The 17,426-nt window shown below is 49.3% G+C and overlaps 1 protein-coding gene across 8 annotated transcripts in view; it reads left to right on the top strand.

Annotated features, from left to right (window-relative positions):
- Positions 1-17,426, top strand: part of MTMR3 (myotubularin related protein 3) — a 1,575,327-nt gene that overhangs the window by 1,413,089 nt on the left and 144,812 nt on the right. For all 8 annotated transcript variants that reach the window (XM_085633882.1, XM_085633880.1, XM_085633884.1 and 5 more), the window contains one exon: positions 10,224-10,312. In XM_085633882.1, coding sequence (XP_085490008.1) covers positions 10,224-10,312 — 89 coding nt within the window. The remainder of the gene's footprint in view (positions 1-10,223; positions 10,313-17,426) is intronic.

Raw genomic sequence — 17,426 nt, 5'->3', positions numbered from 1 at the left:
GAATGCCTTTGGGCTTAAAGACGTGCTCGTCTTGTGCGCGCCTAATGTCTGTGACGTACCCTCACCCCATCTGTATGTGGTGTTTGGGGGAGCACCACGACTCCACGGATCGGGAGTGCCGGATGAAACGCCTCTCGACCCGCATGTCCAGGTCGGCGTCCCCGCGTCCGTCCCCCGCAGAAGGGTTCAAGAACCGCCGCTTCCGTCTCCGACATCGTCCCTCTCCCAAGGCCGCAAGGGCATTGCTCACCTGTTGGTAAGTGTCAGTTTGTCCCCGAGGCCCGGTTCCTGGCCTGTGGGGGGGCGTGGGTTCTCCGTGGGTTGTGCAGCTCCGGGCGTCGCCACCCTGCCCGCCGTTCCCCGGCGCAGGGGCGACCAGAGCCCAAATGGAGGCCTATGCAGCGGCCTTGCAGGCCTCTTTGACTTTCCTTCTTCTCCTCATCTTCCTGGGACGTCTGCGGATCCCTTGCCATGTGCGGGGCTTTCTGCGGCGTCGCCGGCGGCTCCGGCGCCGACAGGTTCAGCTCCAGGTTCTGGAGATGTGGTGTCATCGGGGTGTGGCCCTCCGGGGTTCCCTCCTTCGGACCACGGCGCCTCTGCCTCGCAGCAAACCCCCACGGACGTCCCTGTGGTGTCGCGGGAGGTTGCTGGGGCTTGAGGCTCGTCCTTGAGTCCCCCTTGATCCTCTGGGCCTTGTTCGAGGCCGGGCTGATGCCGCTCAGGCGCCGGCGGCTGCTGGCCGTGGCACCGCCGCAGGGGCCGGCTAGGGGCCACCACGTATCCCTGGGCCCCCCTCGTCTCTCCACACAGGCGGCTGCCTCATCGGAGATCGAGTCGATGCCTTTTCAGTGCCGTTCCTTGGCCGCCCCGGCTCTGATCCCGCCCCGTTCTCGCGCGGCGTGAGTCGTGGCAGAAGTCGTTTCGGGCGTCCACTTTGGCGCTTGTTGACGTTGAGCTGACGCCTGTGGCGGACTCTACGGCGCCGTGCCGGTGGCGGGTCGTTAATTCGTCTTCGGATGCCCCCTCAACTGTTTGTTTCATCTTCTCCGGAGACGGGACGCCGCGTCCTGGCCTTTTACCTGACGTCTTCCAAGGGCGGCTCTTCGCCATCCCCGCACCCGCAGTCTTCCCCGGAAGTGCCTCAGGTTCCCCACTCATCGGTCCACCTTACCCCGTTCCCAGCTTTGCCCTTCCTTCCTCCGGTTGGGCTGGGGGACGGCCGGCTTAGCTTACAGCAGTCGCCCACGGAGGAATTGCTTTCCCCACCGCGTTGCCCTACGGAGGCGAGTGCTGCCTTCGCCCGGGCTGTCTCCACGGCTGCAGGGATCTTGCCCATGGGCGATCCGGCTGCCCCTTTCCCCACGGATCATTTGCTGGAGGTTCTCCATCAGGGCTCTGGTGGACGGGAGCCGCTTCTTCTTCCCTTCGAGGCTTCGCTCCATAATTCTCTCTTGGGGGGGGGGGGGGTGGCTGGGGGCATCCTGCCACGGGGACCCGGTGCCCCAGCCGCTTCTGCTCCGCATGATCCTGTCTGCCTTTCCTTTCACTCTTCTACCAGGGACCCTCTTTTGCAGACCGCCTTTACCTCCTTGCTCTCTGTGTTGTCTCCCCCGTCACGGGAGGCCCAGTGGTTAGATTCCTGGGGGCACAACAGCTTCGTCTCCTCCTGTGCTGCCTTGCGGGCACTTAACACGCTTTGTGTATTGGCCAGAGCCACTTCTTGCTTATGGGATTCGGCGGAGTCCCTTCTGTCTTCCGCTTCTCAGGAGGGTGCCTGTGCTGATCTGCGGCACCATGTGTTGGATGGCCAGGAGCTGGCGGCGTTTATTCTTCGCTCGGCTCTGGACGTTTCGGTGGTGCTTGGTTGCACCATGACTTCTTCAGTGGCCCTCCGTCGCCATGCTTGGCTGAGGGATATTGTTTTCCCTGAGAACGTTAGGGAGTGGCTAGTTGACACTCCCTTCGATGGCGCTCTTTTGTTTCATGCCCCTGCGGATTCTGCCATTCAGAGGTTCCTTGAGGGCTTCGTCCTCCTCCTCCTCCTCCTCAGTGACCCTGGATGTCAGTCTGTATTCTGGGAGGTGTTCTCCTGTTATTTTCTGGGGCCTAGTAACCAGTAGTCCTGGTTGTGTGTTCTGTGTGGTTGGTGTGCCTTCAGGGTCCTTCCTTGGTCCCTTTACTGCTGGGGAAATTTTTTCCTAAGAGTTGTTCCCATGTTTCTTGGCACGTAACATACCCTATGTGGGGTAATGGTAGCTATTACATAACTCTGTCATGTGCTGGGGAGGTGTGGTCACCCTTCGGGCTCCTTGCTCTCTGTGGCTGTACGGTATGTCGCAGGTGAGATCTTCTTGCCAATTGTTTTGAAGCAGCTTGCGTTGTGCCCTGGTCCGTCCTTCTCCTGGTTCGCTACGTCGCTAGCCCAGTCTGGCCTGCTGTCTGCACCATCGTGTTTTAGCGGTTCTGCACTTCTGTCCGGTGTTTCGGCTTGGCCCTTTGTCTGGTGTCCTGGGGGGGACTGGCTTTCCTTGGCTTCTGTGTTCTGGTGGACGGCTCTCTCTCTTTGTTGTCTGCCTGGTTCCACTTCTTTCGTGGGTCTGTGTGTGTGTTTCTCGACTGGCACCTCCCTTGGGGTGTATCCTAGCTCTTCCTGGCCTCTGCCTTCGGCTGGCTTGTCCTGGGTGCGCCGTTCCGTGGTGTTGCCTGCTGCTGGCTGCGCAGGCCGTGCAGGCCTGTTTATTCTACTCCACCGTTGTGGCCTTTGATGTATTCCCTTGTGCTCCTGCCTCTGGTTCCGCTGGGGCTTTGCGCAACTGTGCCTTTCTTTTCCGTCTGTGATTTGGCGGTGGAGCTGTTCCTGCCTTGTCCACTGCTTGCGTCTAAGGGTGTTCAGCTTTTTCTGTCATTGTGTCTGTATTTCTTATGGTGGGCCTGTCTCCGGTTCTTCCTCTTCTCCCTAGGGTTTGAGGTGGTCCTTGTGTTCCTTGGGGCTTCCGGGCGCTGTCTGCCCCTGCGGGGTGTTGGGCAGTTCTCCCTTGGTTGTGCTTAGGATATCCTGGCATTTCCCTTCTTGTCCCTGTGACATGTCCCCTGCTGGAGCCCTGTGTCTCTCCTGGTTGGGAGGCACTCTCTCAGGCCGTCCTCCCTTCTGGGTATGGCTAGGGTACCTAGTCTACGTTAAGTAATCTGCGGCTAGTAGTCTCTATCAGATATACAAGTTACTTACCTTTGGTAACGATGTATCTAGTAGAGACGATTCTAGCCTCAGATTCCTTCACGACCTGCCCTTCCTCCCCGTTCTGCGAGGACCCTCTGCTTGGGTTTTTGCAGTCGCCTCCATCTGGGTGGCTTGTCTTCTGTGGGTGTCCTCTTCGTTTTCTTCCGGTCAGGCATTCCTCCAGCTAGTTTCTCTCCAGCGTGAGGGCCTACTTTTGCTATTACCCTCTGTTGTTAGAGTTTCTGCTCCCCACCCGGTCTTCTTCGTTGGGGGTTCTTTTACCTGTCCTTTGACCTCCTACTCCTTTCCGGGGATATGGCCCTCCTTGGCACTGTAGTCTGCGGATGGATTACCTGTCCGTTGGCCTCCTACTCCTTTCAGGAGGTATGGCCAGTGTAGTCTGGGGATGGATTGCTGTTATTCCTCTGTTCCGGGCTTGTGGCCCTTCCCTTTGTAGTTGTGGTTGCAGACCATCTTTCTTTCTGTCACGCCGTTTTCACATGCTTGTGCCTCCAGGATAGCTCTCGCCTTGGCTTTCAAGGTGGTTTCACGGAGTGGTGCTTTGCGCTTTTCTTGCTCTGGCTTCGCTACTCTGGCCTTCTGGTGCTTTAGTGCCACCTGGTGCTTTCGCCTTGGCTTGCACTGTTGTTCCTCAGAGTGGTGCTCTGCTCTTTTCCTGCTCTGGCCTGCTGTTGTCGCCTTCTGGTGCCTTGGTGCCACCTGGTGATGTTTCTCACCTTTTGTTTCTCTCTATTTTGTTTCTCTGGTTTTCTCACACACTGTTCCCATGCTCTCCTCAGTTTTGTTGTGATGGCTCCGCGTTGTGGCGCGAAAAAAGTTCTCTGAAGCAAACTGAAGTCAGCGCGCCGGGGTGGGGCTTATGTGACCTCTCTGATGTCCCGCCCGCGGAGGACGTCGGGGCGGAGCCCACATAGCCGACAAAGAGCTGGTCATCCACCCGGAATTGTTTTGTACGATCCAGATAGAAGGAAAGCGCACGTTTTGGATCCAGACGGAGGACGTTTGGTGAAGTCGCGTGGTACCGCTCCCCGGCGTGCAGAGATGCTGGGCAAGAAAATTTTCCGGGTCCAGTCTCACGCCTGGGGATAATTCTACGTTAAGGAATCTGCGGCTAGAATCGTCTCTACCAGATACATTGTTACCGAAGGTAAGTAACTTGTACTACGCGTAGCCCGTTGACATTCCAAGTTAGTACCAAATGATCTTACTGAGGTATCTGAGGATTTTTTTTTTTTTCCCATATGCTCCCCACCCCGTGACACCCTACTACCAACCCCTCCCACCCCTTACCTTGGAGAACTCACCCCCGCTTCTTCTTCTTGGACCTGATCTTAGTCCAAATTCTTCTTTTGCTCCGTTAACCCCCAGTCACACAAAAAAATTATTACGGGTCTATACATGAGTGTATTCATATGTAATTCATTAAGTTGCAGTATCTACCTCCTCAGCTGCCCACTCCATCCCCCTTAATGTTTTCTAATAACTCATCTGCTTCCCTTATGTCGCTTATCATGTGCATTTTATTATTGTGCATTATTCGCAGTGAAGCCGGGGAATTTAAGTTGTACAGTTGCCCCTGCTTTCCTGAAGTCCTCCACGCGTTTACCCAACTCCCACTGTCTATCTAGGGTGGCTCGTGATAGATCTGATCTTATTTCGAAGGAGAAGTCAGGACCTTTCAAGGATTTTAACTTTAATGCCGATGCAAGAATTTTCTCTTTCAGCGCATATGTCTGAAAATTGATAAGGATCTTTTTTGGTTTTACTCTACCCGGGTTTTTCCTGAAGAGGTCTCTATGTATTCTTTGTATGTCTTTTACAATGCCCTCCTCACTCTCATCTACCTGGACTGCAGCTTTTTTGAGGGCCACCACATATGATTTTAAATTGTCCCTCTAATTTCCTTCCGGTACATTTAGTACCCTCGAATTGTTCCTTCTGGAATTATTCTCTAACTGCTCCAGCTTTTCCTGAAGACCCTGCTCATCTCTACGCAGTGCTTGGAGCTTTTTTTGTTATTTGCGACATCCTTTTTTAACTCCTCCACTGTGTTTTCAAGTATTTCTGTTCTCTCAGATAAAGTGTCCAACTTTTTATCTAATGTCTCGCAAACCCCCCAATTTCACGCTGGTTAGCTTTTAATACTGAAAACCCATTCCTAATATCCAAAGTTAGCGCTCTTAACATTGCTTGTAATGAGCTGGACGATAATTCACTTGAATTCCTATTGTCAGGAGTTATGTTCTGAGCTGATGTATGCCCCCCACAATCTTCGTGTCCATAAATCTGAGTGTTATCGCCATTCCTATTTATTACTCCGTCGTAAGTCGTAGCCATAGTACTTTCTTGGGTGTTGCCCTGGCTGAATTGCTCACCCTTTTCCATTGCTGTAGCAAAGGTATCTATAGTGGCTATAGCAGCTGTGGTCTCTTGACAGGCTTTAGAGCTCACTACCTCTATGCGTGGCGGTCTTTTTAGTGTAAGCACTGACGGTTGAACTTTAAAAAAGGTGCGCAAAGAAGGTGTAACCTTTAGTTTAGGCTCTGGGAGCACTTCCTTTTGTTTGTTTTTTTCCCCTCCTTTTTACTTCCCGTTTTAGATTCTCTCTAGGGAGACTTTTATGAGAGTTTGTGAGGGGAGTAAGCCCAACCAAAGTCCCTAAGTCCAAAGACTGACTCTGTTTTAGGCTCTTTTTATCTGCGGTCGTACTGGCTTCCTCAGTGGGGGCTCCCACTTATACCTGCCCTTCTAATCCGTAGGATATGACCGCCGCAATGGGCCCCCTACATCTCAAATTCTGGGTTCCACATTCGCAAATGGCGGTCGGCTGCTCCTCCTCAGACGAGTTTGCAGCCCCCAATCCTCCAGAGCATGCGGCTGCAGCGTATGTGCTGAGGCTGCCTCCACTCGCCCAGAGGTATCCTTGCACTGCTGCCCTGCAGCTCTTCCTGAGCTCCGGGACGGCCGTGAAGCAATGCGGACCGGCGTCCGATAAAGGAAGGGGAAACACCGGAAAACTTCCAAAAGTGAGGCACATCAGGTATTCAGTGGGTTTCCAGGGGTCTTAATAAATGTAATTTATCAGCAAATTATCGGCATTTGAAAGGCGATAAGACACTAAAACACGCATTTCCATATGCAGCGACTGGGAGTCTTCAGAGCTTGCGACCTGCGGTCGCCATGTTCTTGTGCAGGACTACTCTTGCACTGCTGACTTTTTCCCATGTAATAGTTCATTATCAATATAAATTCACCCAGATTAGTTTTGTTGTTACCCACACATTAGTTTCTATAAAGTTTTTTGCTTGACTTAGGGTCATTTTTCTCTAAATAAATGTTTTACATTAAATGAACTGTACACCAACCATTGCACAGCTCTTCAGTAGAAAATCTCAACTTTCCAAGAAACCAAGGGCCTGAATGAGATACAAGTATTTTCTTACCAAGTAAACTTGTGTACAGCATACCAGTGCACTCCGTGCCTAGTCAAAAAGGTGTACAAACTGTAAAGTGAGATGGCTGACCTCCCCTCACAGGAGAGTGGTTCTTACAGGCCCACTCAAGTAAAGTTCAGCTGTTGTGTACTTAGCTCACTCTTTCCCTACATGATCATTGTATGTAGCGCTGTACACTGTGTGATACTTGCGTGTGCCGACTAGCATGCATGTGTGCCTGTGAATGGTACATAACATGAAGACCTGTGGGTTCCATTTTAGAACCTTTTGACCTGGAAAGGCTAGTGGAGGTGAGGATGGCAACTTCCAAACAGGATATGTGCTTTGCTGACATTCATCAGTGCTGGGCTGGAAAAACCCAGACTGGAGGAAGGGGAGCAGAGCATCATCAGTGTACATCAAAGATTGCTTCCATTCCAGGAATAGTTCCTGATCAGTGGGGCCTGGGCTCGTTGTCATCAAAATGGTTGGTCTAATAAGGTTGTGACTGTAGGACCAGGGAATCATGAAAGAGGGGATGGCTTGGGCCTTTGAACCTTTACGAGACATATTTCAGTGGATGTTGACAGCTAGGTGTGTTCTCTTGTCACCCTCTTGGCTGGTGTTGTAGGGCAATCGGAATTTGAGCCACTGCTGCTGTGACAGACTGTGCCTTTGACAAAGGACAGCGGAGAGGGCACTTAAAAACTGTACACCTACCACAGGAATATCAAAAGACTAGACACTAAACCGCATCCGTTTCTTTATTTGGACTATAAAGGTGGGAGCATGAGTGCCATAAGTTGTCCGCAGCATTGTTTTACAGCCAGGTCTAACTGGAGAGAAGTTCACCAAAACATCTAGGTGCTGGAACCAGGTCTAGGGACCAAGGCCTTCTTGTCTCCCTGCTAGGTGAAGGGCATCACCTAGGACGTCCGCTCTTCTTGCCATGATCCTTGGGCACTAGCCTTCTATTTGCCTAGACATGCGGATCCGGTGAGGGGGAGGAAAGCATCTGGAGGGAGTGAAGCCCAGCAGGGATCCTGCAGAGTGGATCCTGGTGAGTGAAGTTTGAGAAGCCTGGTCCAGTTGCAAGAGTGCAGGTTGTCCAACCTCTTTTTCAGAAGTTAGGGCCATTGCTCTTTTGAGCGCTGAAATTTCCAATAAACCTGAATGCCAGGAGGGGGCACTAGGAAGCTATAGCCATTATCCTTGTGTGATATGAGGTCTTGGATCCCTGTGTGCTTAGAGGGGGCGACCTTGAAGCTAGGGTTAGCATGTGTATGTGATGAAGTTGCCAACTGTGTGTTAGGAAGGGGGCCACTGTGAAGCTAGTATTCTCTCCCAATTGCAGGCTGAGGTTAGCAACACGTGTGTACCAGGAAATGGGCCACCATGAAACTAGGGACTCTGCCCCAGTGTGCACTAAGTTTTGCGATCCTTCTCACGCAAACCCCCCCCCCTCCCCTCCCCCACCCCCCATTTCCCACAAGGCCATAACCCAAGTGTGAGGTGAAGTCAGCGACCCCGTGTGGTCAGTTTGGGTGCCACAGTGAAGATAATGCCGTTGACAGCATACAAACCAAAGTCGGTGATGACTCCACTGACTCAACCCCCCCCCACCACCACCCCTGTAGTGCTTTGAGGGGGGCAATCGTGAATTAATGGCTCTTTCACCCTGGATTGTTATGCCAAGGATGCTGTGAAGAACAGTTAAGTATTGCCTCAGGAGCTGAGAGAAGATGTGCGGAACCGACGTGACCCATCCTAAAACTGAGGATGCCTGATGTGCCATCAAGAAAATGCCACAAAAGATCATAGGCCCATAGCATCAGCAGACCAGAGCCCTCAAAGAAGCATCCCGGTCCACATGTACTTGCTGGCTACATTTGGGTGGGGTAAGACTGATGTAGGCTCTTGGGCCTTCTGGGGACTTACACAAATTTAGTACATAGTGCTGCTAACATTGACTCTTGAGGCCAAACTTAGACTTTTTGGTGTGGGTTACATCTGAAAGTTGCCTCCATTACCGAATGTGGAATAACAAACCTCACTAGAATGGAAAGAGGGTTTTGGGGATCCAGCCTGTGACGATGCCAGCATGTCGAACTTAAGACACTGTGGTGATTATTTAGTGTGTTGTATCCGTGCTTTGTGTGTTTTCACGAAAATACTTTTCTCATAACGACTAGTATTTGACTGGGCAAACAGCTTATTGCTGTTACCGTTTGTACTTTGAGTATTATGCTTGTGTATGTCATACACTTACCTCCCCCTCAAAGAGCTTTGGACTTATTGACCCACCCTACCACTGAGAGTCAAGTGCTGGAAGGTGTAGTTATTAGCCAGTTACCCAGGACCCATAGTAGGCTGGGCCCCAGGGAAGCAGGAGTAAAAGGCCACAATCCTCACGGTTGGGCCTAGTAATCCCTGCTTGCCCCATGGTCCCTTGAAAGGGGTTCTGACAGTTTGCCTTTTACAAAGTTAGCAGATCGCCATCATAACTGCTTTGAATTTGCTTAAAGAGGAACAGAGACCACAATCAGGTCTCTTGCTAGGAGAGGGTAAAGGTTGCATTTTAATATGTAAATTGCATATATGGAGTACAGAATATTTTGTTATTGTGCAGAGGAAATGTGATTCTGGTGTAGTGCCAGTCCTCTTGTGTCACTAGCAGCAGCTGACCTTTACTTCCAATAACCCTCTGGCTAGCCATGCAAGTTTAGAAATGGACCCTACATTTTTAGCTTTTTGTAGTCCATCTCTTGAGTATATATAAGTTGCAGACCAATACTCATCATATGCCATCCCACTTCATACAGTTACATTTGAAACTCACAGCCTAATGGTGTATCTTCAGCACTAGTGGTGTCCCTCAAGTCAACTTGTTTGCCAGCAGGCTCACCTGCAAACGCCATCAGTGTACATCCTGGATTGAGAGAGGGCAGTGCTCTTTGCAGTGTGCCTTGTTCTTTAGCAGTTGAGAGAGAGTCTTATGTGTCTCACTCGTCCTCCTAGAAATCCTCCAGGAATTGAATCATTACCAGTACTGCATTCTCGTTTGGAAAGCTGGTGGACTGGGCTTGGTGGAATTGCTTCCTGACCAGTGATTTGCTCTTCAACTTAGTTCCCTATCACATTTCTCAGCAGCATAACTAAGATCTCCCACTTTTTTCTTTAATTATTATTTATGCATTTCTCACTTTTAATAGTTGAGAATACTAATAAAAAGAAGTAAATCCAGAAGTATAACGAAAGCAAGCAGTCTTCTCATTTTAATCGAATTAATACTAAACATTATACAGCATGCCTACATTTTAATAGGCCTTATAAAGATATAATACATGTTGCTGGTTTTAAAAGGAGACTACTCTGGTCACTGAAACTAAAGCTGGATGTACACCTTGATTCTGGGTAACCAATTATAATTCATTTGCACTCAGTACTACATCGTGGATAAATGTTCTAAACTATTTTTTTTACTTACTGCAATTTTAAAGTTGTTTGATGTAGTTCTGATTGACCAGTGTTTTGCCTATTCAATTTTATAGGTGACCCGATGGCTTCCAGACCACCTAGCTGCAAATTGTTATGGTTGTGACAGCAAGTTTTGGCTAGCAAGCAGAAAACATCATTGCAGGTAATTTGGAAAGGGAGAGCGAAATAGGAATGAATGGGTGGGAAACAAAATGATGCACAGAGCAGTAGTGAGAGTTGGGAAAACAAGAGAGTTGACCCTGAAGCATCATATTTGTAAGTGACTTTAGTTTGCTCCTTTTGACATAGTGATCTTATCTCATGACAATGACTACCCCTTCCAAATTGTTAAGTGTTATATATAGCCTTTTGCAGACTCTGTGTTGTCATGCAAAACTTTGTTTCAGTTATGCTGTGTAATTTTTAAGTTTGGCATTAGCCAAGGCCTTTTAATTTCACTAAAATTAAAAATGTCCAATTATTTACCCATGAGTTCAATTAGCTCTGTTCATTCATTGGTCTGTTATTGTGTCTTCCACCCTCTGCAGCATACAGCATAGGGCAGAGGGTTAGCACACTACAATCATTGGCTAACTTCACTTGAAGTGTCGGCATTCTGCCCTGTCACAAGAGCACATCTGCACACAAGTGTTATCCTTTTTACCAGGGATTAATAGGACAGCCTGTACTGTTTGAGACAAAAATATTTGGCTCTTGACCTTTTTCTTATTATTTTTTTTTAACATTGGTGTCAGCCCTGCAGCTCCTCGTGCAAGAAAATGTAGCAAAAAACTGAACAAACCAAAACCTGCCTTGACAAAGCTAAAAGACTGAAACCAACTCCAGATTGGCTTTGCCAGTGCTTGTTATGTATTGCCACATATCTGCTTTGGAGTTTGCTTACTTAATGTCCTAACTCTATGTGAAGTGTAGAAGGTAGGATGAGAAAAGTGCGTTCAGTGACTTGTTCCTTACACCTTTAAGTGAGCAGTGGAAGAGGTAGACGTTTCTGCAGGTAGTGAAATTGCAGAAGCACAGAATCAAAACTTTCATATTCACCAGAAATTCAAAGGTATCTTGCCTTTGATGGTATAGAAATCATAACAAATTACCCTTATGGTTGATCAGAAATTACAAAGAAATTGTTGGAAATATAAAAACTAGGACTAACTCTTAAAATACGAAGTCCCCTTCATGGGTGTACAGTTGTTTTTGCATTGAAACCTCTGTCTCCTTGGTGTTGTAAAGGTTTATATTCCTATTTATCTATTCTCATATTCTACAATGTGACTGATAGTGCAGAATTTAAGATAACCAGTTTAGCTAATTCCATGCATTATCGAGTCCATCAAATGGTGAGGGAGCTTCTATGGTTTCCTTGCATCGTTGTCGACGGGTTACAATGTGCCTCTATATAACTTGTGTTTTTTAGAGCCCTTCCTTCTTGTGATGAGCAAGATGAGATGTGGATGAATAGAGTTTGTTCAGAAATATGGGCTTTTGTAGGCTAAGAGGCACATTGCTATCCAATGAAAAGTGGCATATTCAAAGTGCATTAAAACATGTTTTGGCCACAGGAAACTTGCAGTGTCTGCAAATAGAAGAATGGGGAATCCGCCCCATTAGTTCCTTAGCAGCCACATATTGAATTAGTTGTAGTATAGCCGTTCTAGACTAAACCACCAACAAACACCGGGAATTTCCATTGTAGATAAGTGAGCAAGAATATTAGCTTTCACCAGCGTCTTTTGACACTCCAGAGGCAAGAGAAAGACGACTTTTTGAGGCACACAACTATAGTAGAAACATAAAGAATAAACAATTTAGTAAATTAACACATTCCAAATGTCTAAGAAATCTGAAACTCACATTCTTTGCAGATTGGACAGCGATGGGAAGTGCTCCAAGTTCATATGGCCGCGAGGTTGATGATCATAACGAGAAAGGACCTCGAAAAATTTGTGCCTCTTTTTTGTTACCATATAACATTAGAGTTAGCCTTAATCCATGAAGTGACAGCTGACATACAAGAGTGGAATGTATTCATAAGGACACCTAAATCATCATTGAAGAAATTATATGGTTGTCTTCTGTGAGCAGATCATGAAGAACCCAGAAATATAAAGAATGCCTGCAAGAGGTGTGAGGTATGTGTTAAAAAGAGTAGGGCTCAGAGAAAAACCTAGAGTTACTCCTCAAACCCTTGACTCTGAAATGGAGTATAATGAGAAGACTGCTTGTTGGCTGTCTAAGAAAAGAGGTTAGCCAAGTCAGAACTCTGTCTCAAATCCTCAGGCAGAAAATGTGCTTAATGAAGGTGGAATATGAAACCATACTGGCACATCACTGAGGTCTAAATGAATCAGCGATGCACTTCTACCCTGGTTCAAAATAAGTAGATCCTCTTCAAACAGTGAGGAGAACTACCTCTGTTCTCTGACTCGCTTATATACAGTCCTGTGAACTGTTTGTATGACTATTTAATTCAATAAATACGGAGTTTACCTCCTTCTCATGAATCATAGTCACAAAAGGCAGGATAGCGAGATCTACAATTGCTATTGATCTGATGTAGTGTTCTTCAACTTAGGCACCACTAATGTGTCTGTCACACTCAGGGAATGATGGTTGTTGAAAGAGAGATTTAAGAACCAGACCATTACCTTCAATACCTTTAGAAACTGTCTGTGCCAGAGCTGGATTTGTGGTGCAATGTCAGATGTTTTCATAAACAAATACAGAATGAACTGCACAAATCGTCTGAAGTTTTTGTGAGAAACAGGTGATGGAGAGTAAAAAAACAAAAAAAAACAGCCTTCAGACAATTTGAAAGGTTTCACATTAGTACTTGCAAGCAGCTTTGTCTAGAAGAATATGAGAAACCAGCTTTTTTTTTGTTTGTAATGGCAACAACACATGATGTCTTAGAAGTGGAAATAAAATCTTTGTGCCACACTCTTTTAAAAGTTTTACAGGTATGGTTTTCCACAGTAGTTGAGCTTGTGACTCGGGTAGGGTGTGGCTAACATGGGGCAGAGGAGTTGACAATATGGATAGCCAAAAGCATGAGTTATAGCACAGATTTGAAGTACGGTGTTTACATATGGAGAGTAGGTGACCAGGTTAACAACTAGGAAAATATGAGGGTTCAAATGAAAATGATAGAGAACATGTACATTGCAAGGTACTGTGAGCAGAGTGAAAGACTGGACACCTGAGGAAGAGACAGGAGGGACCCTCCCTGCAAAATACATATAGCTGACCGAGGAGCAATGGTAACAGCTCAGTGGATAACAAAATTAAGGCAAGATGCAGGACACTAGTAGGCAAAATCCCAAAAGGCAGCAGGCTGGGTGGTAAAGAATGTGCAGGAAGAAACAGGAACAGGACATGGGGATTCACTTCTTAAAACAGTCTTTTAAATTTATCGTAAAGCTGTTATAGATTAATTGAAATACTTCATATTTAATTATTTTACTTGAGATCATCACACGTTACAGGTAGTAAATCTAATTAAAATTGTCACAACATCTTGTGTTCATTATCTCAAATCCTACCATCCCTGCTGAAATCAAATTTAACGTTTATTGCAGTGTCATTTTCAGCAGACAGTAAAGCTGGGTCTAAAAGTTGCCCAGGCCTCGCCTATTTATCAGAAGCTGCCACTATGTGATTGCGGTTCAGCGCTATTTGTTGCGCTGATGCTAAGCATGCGGAGTGTCGATCCTCAGTTTTTCTGTGGGTACTCTGTACTGAACGCAGATAGCTCCAAAGAACAGAGCCCTCTCAGCTTTCTCCAGAGGTTTCCTGGATTAAAAGACATTAGAGCACAGACCGTTCCCTCATTGAAGGAGAGCCTCTGTTTTCTCTATACTTCCTCATGTTACCCAGTTCTTTGTCCCTTTGGAGGTTAAAATTAGCATGCGGACAGAACATGGGTGATAGTCAGAACAAATCATGCACAAGCAGCCTTACTTACCCGCTGCAGTGACTTCAGTCCGAAAAGTAGCTAAACCTGTTTCGAACTACTCCCCCCAACAGGGGATCAAAACTGGTAGAGGCGTTTGGAAAGAAAGCCTTCTCATCCACCAACATGGCTCCAAAATCAGTGAATGCCAGCTGCCTTCTGGGGCGCTATTCTCACGCCCTTTGAAATTCGGTGGCTCCTGTTCTCCCAGGTGTTCTTGAAGATCTCTGATCTGTCCTCGCCGTGCTGTACAGGACAGTCATGATGTGGTGAAGTTTACAATTCATAGTGACTTGGACACCACCAATTCCAACGGGTGGGCCATTGGCTCTAGTGTTGCAATTAGCCGCCACGTTTGGCTACAGTCAGCTAGTTTTTCTGGCAGTGTCCAGTCAGCCCTCATGGACATGCCCTTTGACAGAATTTGCCTGTTAGAGGACCATGCAGATTCTGCTTTTGAGCAGCTGAAAGAGAGCAGGGCCACATCATGCTTCCTGGGCTTCTATGCCCCACCTTGGCAGCCGCATCAAACCTGTTGCTCCCTTTGCAGCCCCATCAAAGGAATCCCATACCTTCAGCCAATCCAACCTCAAATCGGTGCCCAGCAGGTTTGCAGTGTTGACTGTGCTGCCCACCATCCCCAGGTTCAAGGACAATGGGAAGCTCAGGCCACTGCCGTCCCATGCTGCCACACGTACCAAGCCACTTTATCATGCACTCAGTAGAGGACAGCCACCCAGTGGGAGGTAAGATCCAACAATTCTTTTTTTTTTTTTTTTTTGCAAATCTGTTTTTATTGTTTAGTTGTTTTGGTAAAAGAATACATGTTACGGCAGCATACTTTACACACAGAGATTCATAAGCATATGCAGATTGGTAAGCCGCGCCTGCAGTCAAGATAATATAACCTGCTTTCGGGCTATGCGCCAACCACCACCCGCTTAGGAGCCGGTTACATTGTCCTTATCAGTTCTGGTGTCGTCACTTGAGAAGGGGCCATCGCCACCGCATACCAGCCACTGAGCCGTACATGGAAACTTATATCGCCCACACAACTTAGGCGTCAAAAACAGAGGAGTTACGTACAATGCAAAAGAAGAACCCATAACAGAGGCAGCGTGAACAGTGATACACATAGTTTGCTCCTTCCCCCTTCCTACCCCGACTCCCCTCCCCCCCCCCCCCCACCCCCTGGACCGCCCCCCCCAACCCCCACGGATGCAACTATCCCCATGTGTTCGCAGACGCCCCGTCCTTAGGCCAGAGATAATGGGGGCTATGCTATCCCGTCAGCAAGGCTGCCTGCACTGCGCCGTCGCTTGCGCTGTCGTGTCTGACCACCCCTATGCAGCCTGTGTGACCCTCCCCGTCCAAGAGCCGGAGCTCAGCAAGTAACTGCTCCCAGCAGTCCGCCATGGGCTCCCTCCGCAGCCCCAGAGTGTCCTCCCTACGGATGGCAGTCCCCTCCGCCCTGGCCCATGCCTGGAATGAGGAGCTCCAGGCCCGTGTGTGTGGTGGGTCATGCGCCTTCCATCTCCTGGTGATGAGGCGTTTTGCTACTACGAGCCCCAGGTCCAGGAATCGGGACGCTACCTTGTCTTTGGGCGATCTTGTAAATTGGTGTAAGATGTGTTCAGGCCAGTCTAAGGGGATGCTACGACCCACACTCCCCTGTAACAGCCCACTGACCGCCCTCCAATAGGTGCGCAACTCAGGGCAGCTCCACAGCATGTACAAAAACCCGGCACCGAGGGCAGAGCGCGTCGTTGCGGTGAAAGTACCTATTAATCAACTCAGGTGTAAGGTAGGCCCTGTGAACTATGAACAGCTGGATTTGGCGGAACCGCATATTTCGGGGGATACACACTGGGCTTTTAAGGACTCTCTCCCACTCCTTGTCTGTCAGTTGCCTCCCCAGGTCTAGCTCCCATTTGCCGCGGAGCGGGCCCAGACCAACCGCCGTGTGCTCCCGTAACGAGGCGGCGAACCAGATGTCCGCCCCTCCCCATGACGTGCAGGTATTGCATAGTTAGGTGCTGGCCAGGCTCCGTAGCCATGCTTCCCCATTTGGCGGTCAAGCTCGCCAGTAGTGAGCGGTGCGTAAGGAACCCACCGGGTGGGAGCCCGTCCTCCGACACTAAGGTCTCATACGGTATCAGCTCACTGTCCCTGTATAGGTCTCCGTGTGTGCACATCTGCCTCCCACCAGCCCGGCAGTGCGGGGGCCGCAAGCACCCCCCCCACCTCCGGGGGAACCCTCCAGAGGTATTGCCGGCGCGTATGGAACAACAGCGCGTGTGAGGTACAAGGCCCTCCGAAAGCACCTATGCGCCACAGCCAGGAGGAGCGGCAGCGGTCCCGCAACTGCAGCCAAGGGGTGAAAAAGACCGGTCACACGTTCCAGCGAGTAAGGGGCTGCCACCGTGGCTGTATCATCCCTGCCTCTATCAGCCAACCAGCGGGCAACCCATTGTAGCTGGGCGGCCAGGTAGTAGTGCTCAAAACATGGAGCCGCCAGACCACCCCTGTCCGTCGGGAGGAAGAGCTTTGCGAGCGCCAACCTGTGCCTGGCAGTGCCCCAAACAAAATCCTGCAGCATCCTATTGAGCTTACCAAAAAAGGCGGGGGGGGACATATAGCGGCAAATTGACAAAGTAGTACAGGAGGCGAGGAAGCATGACCATTTAGGCTAGTGCCACCCTGCCCGAGGTCGTCAGCGGGAGCGTGCTCCAAAAGGCCACCTGCGACCTGAGCGCCGTGACCGCCCTCCCTAGGTTGCCATCGAATAAGTCGGTCGGGCAGCGGTAGATTTGTATCCCCAGATATCGAAAGGTGCCGTCCCTCCATTGAACCGGCGTGCCATTCAGGTGATAACCCGGGTCCGCAGTCCCTGCGCTAAAAGCGTACAGACAAGATTTACCCGCGTTCACGCGGAGTTCCGAAACAGTGGCAAAGGACCGCAACAACGGGGCCAGCTGCTCCGGCATACATCCCACATCCTTAACGTACACTAACAGGTCGTCCGCATAGAGCGACACCTGGTGAACAGCGTCTCCCAGCTGTATACCATCTCCCAGGGTTGTCCGCACAGCCGCCGCCAGGGGCTCCATCGCCAGGGCGAACAGCAACGGGGACAAGGGGCATCCCTGCCGGGTGCCCCGGCCCACCGGTACCGCCTCCGAGACATGGGGGCCCAGCCGAACACGGACCGTGGGGTTCCTGTAGAGCAGGTCGACCATCCGGAGGAAATCCCCATCCAACCCGTATTGTAACAACACCGTGGACAGGTAGCCCCATTCCAAGCAATCAA

The sequence above is a fragment of the Triturus cristatus genome, chromosome 11, assembly GCF_964204655.1.
Source record: "Triturus cristatus chromosome 11, aTriCri1.1, whole genome shotgun sequence".
NCBI lineage: Eukaryota > Metazoa > Chordata > Amphibia > Caudata > Salamandridae > Triturus > Triturus cristatus.
The sequence above is the reverse complement of the archived record's forward strand: the minus strand, read 5'-3'. Positions and strand labels throughout refer to the sequence as shown.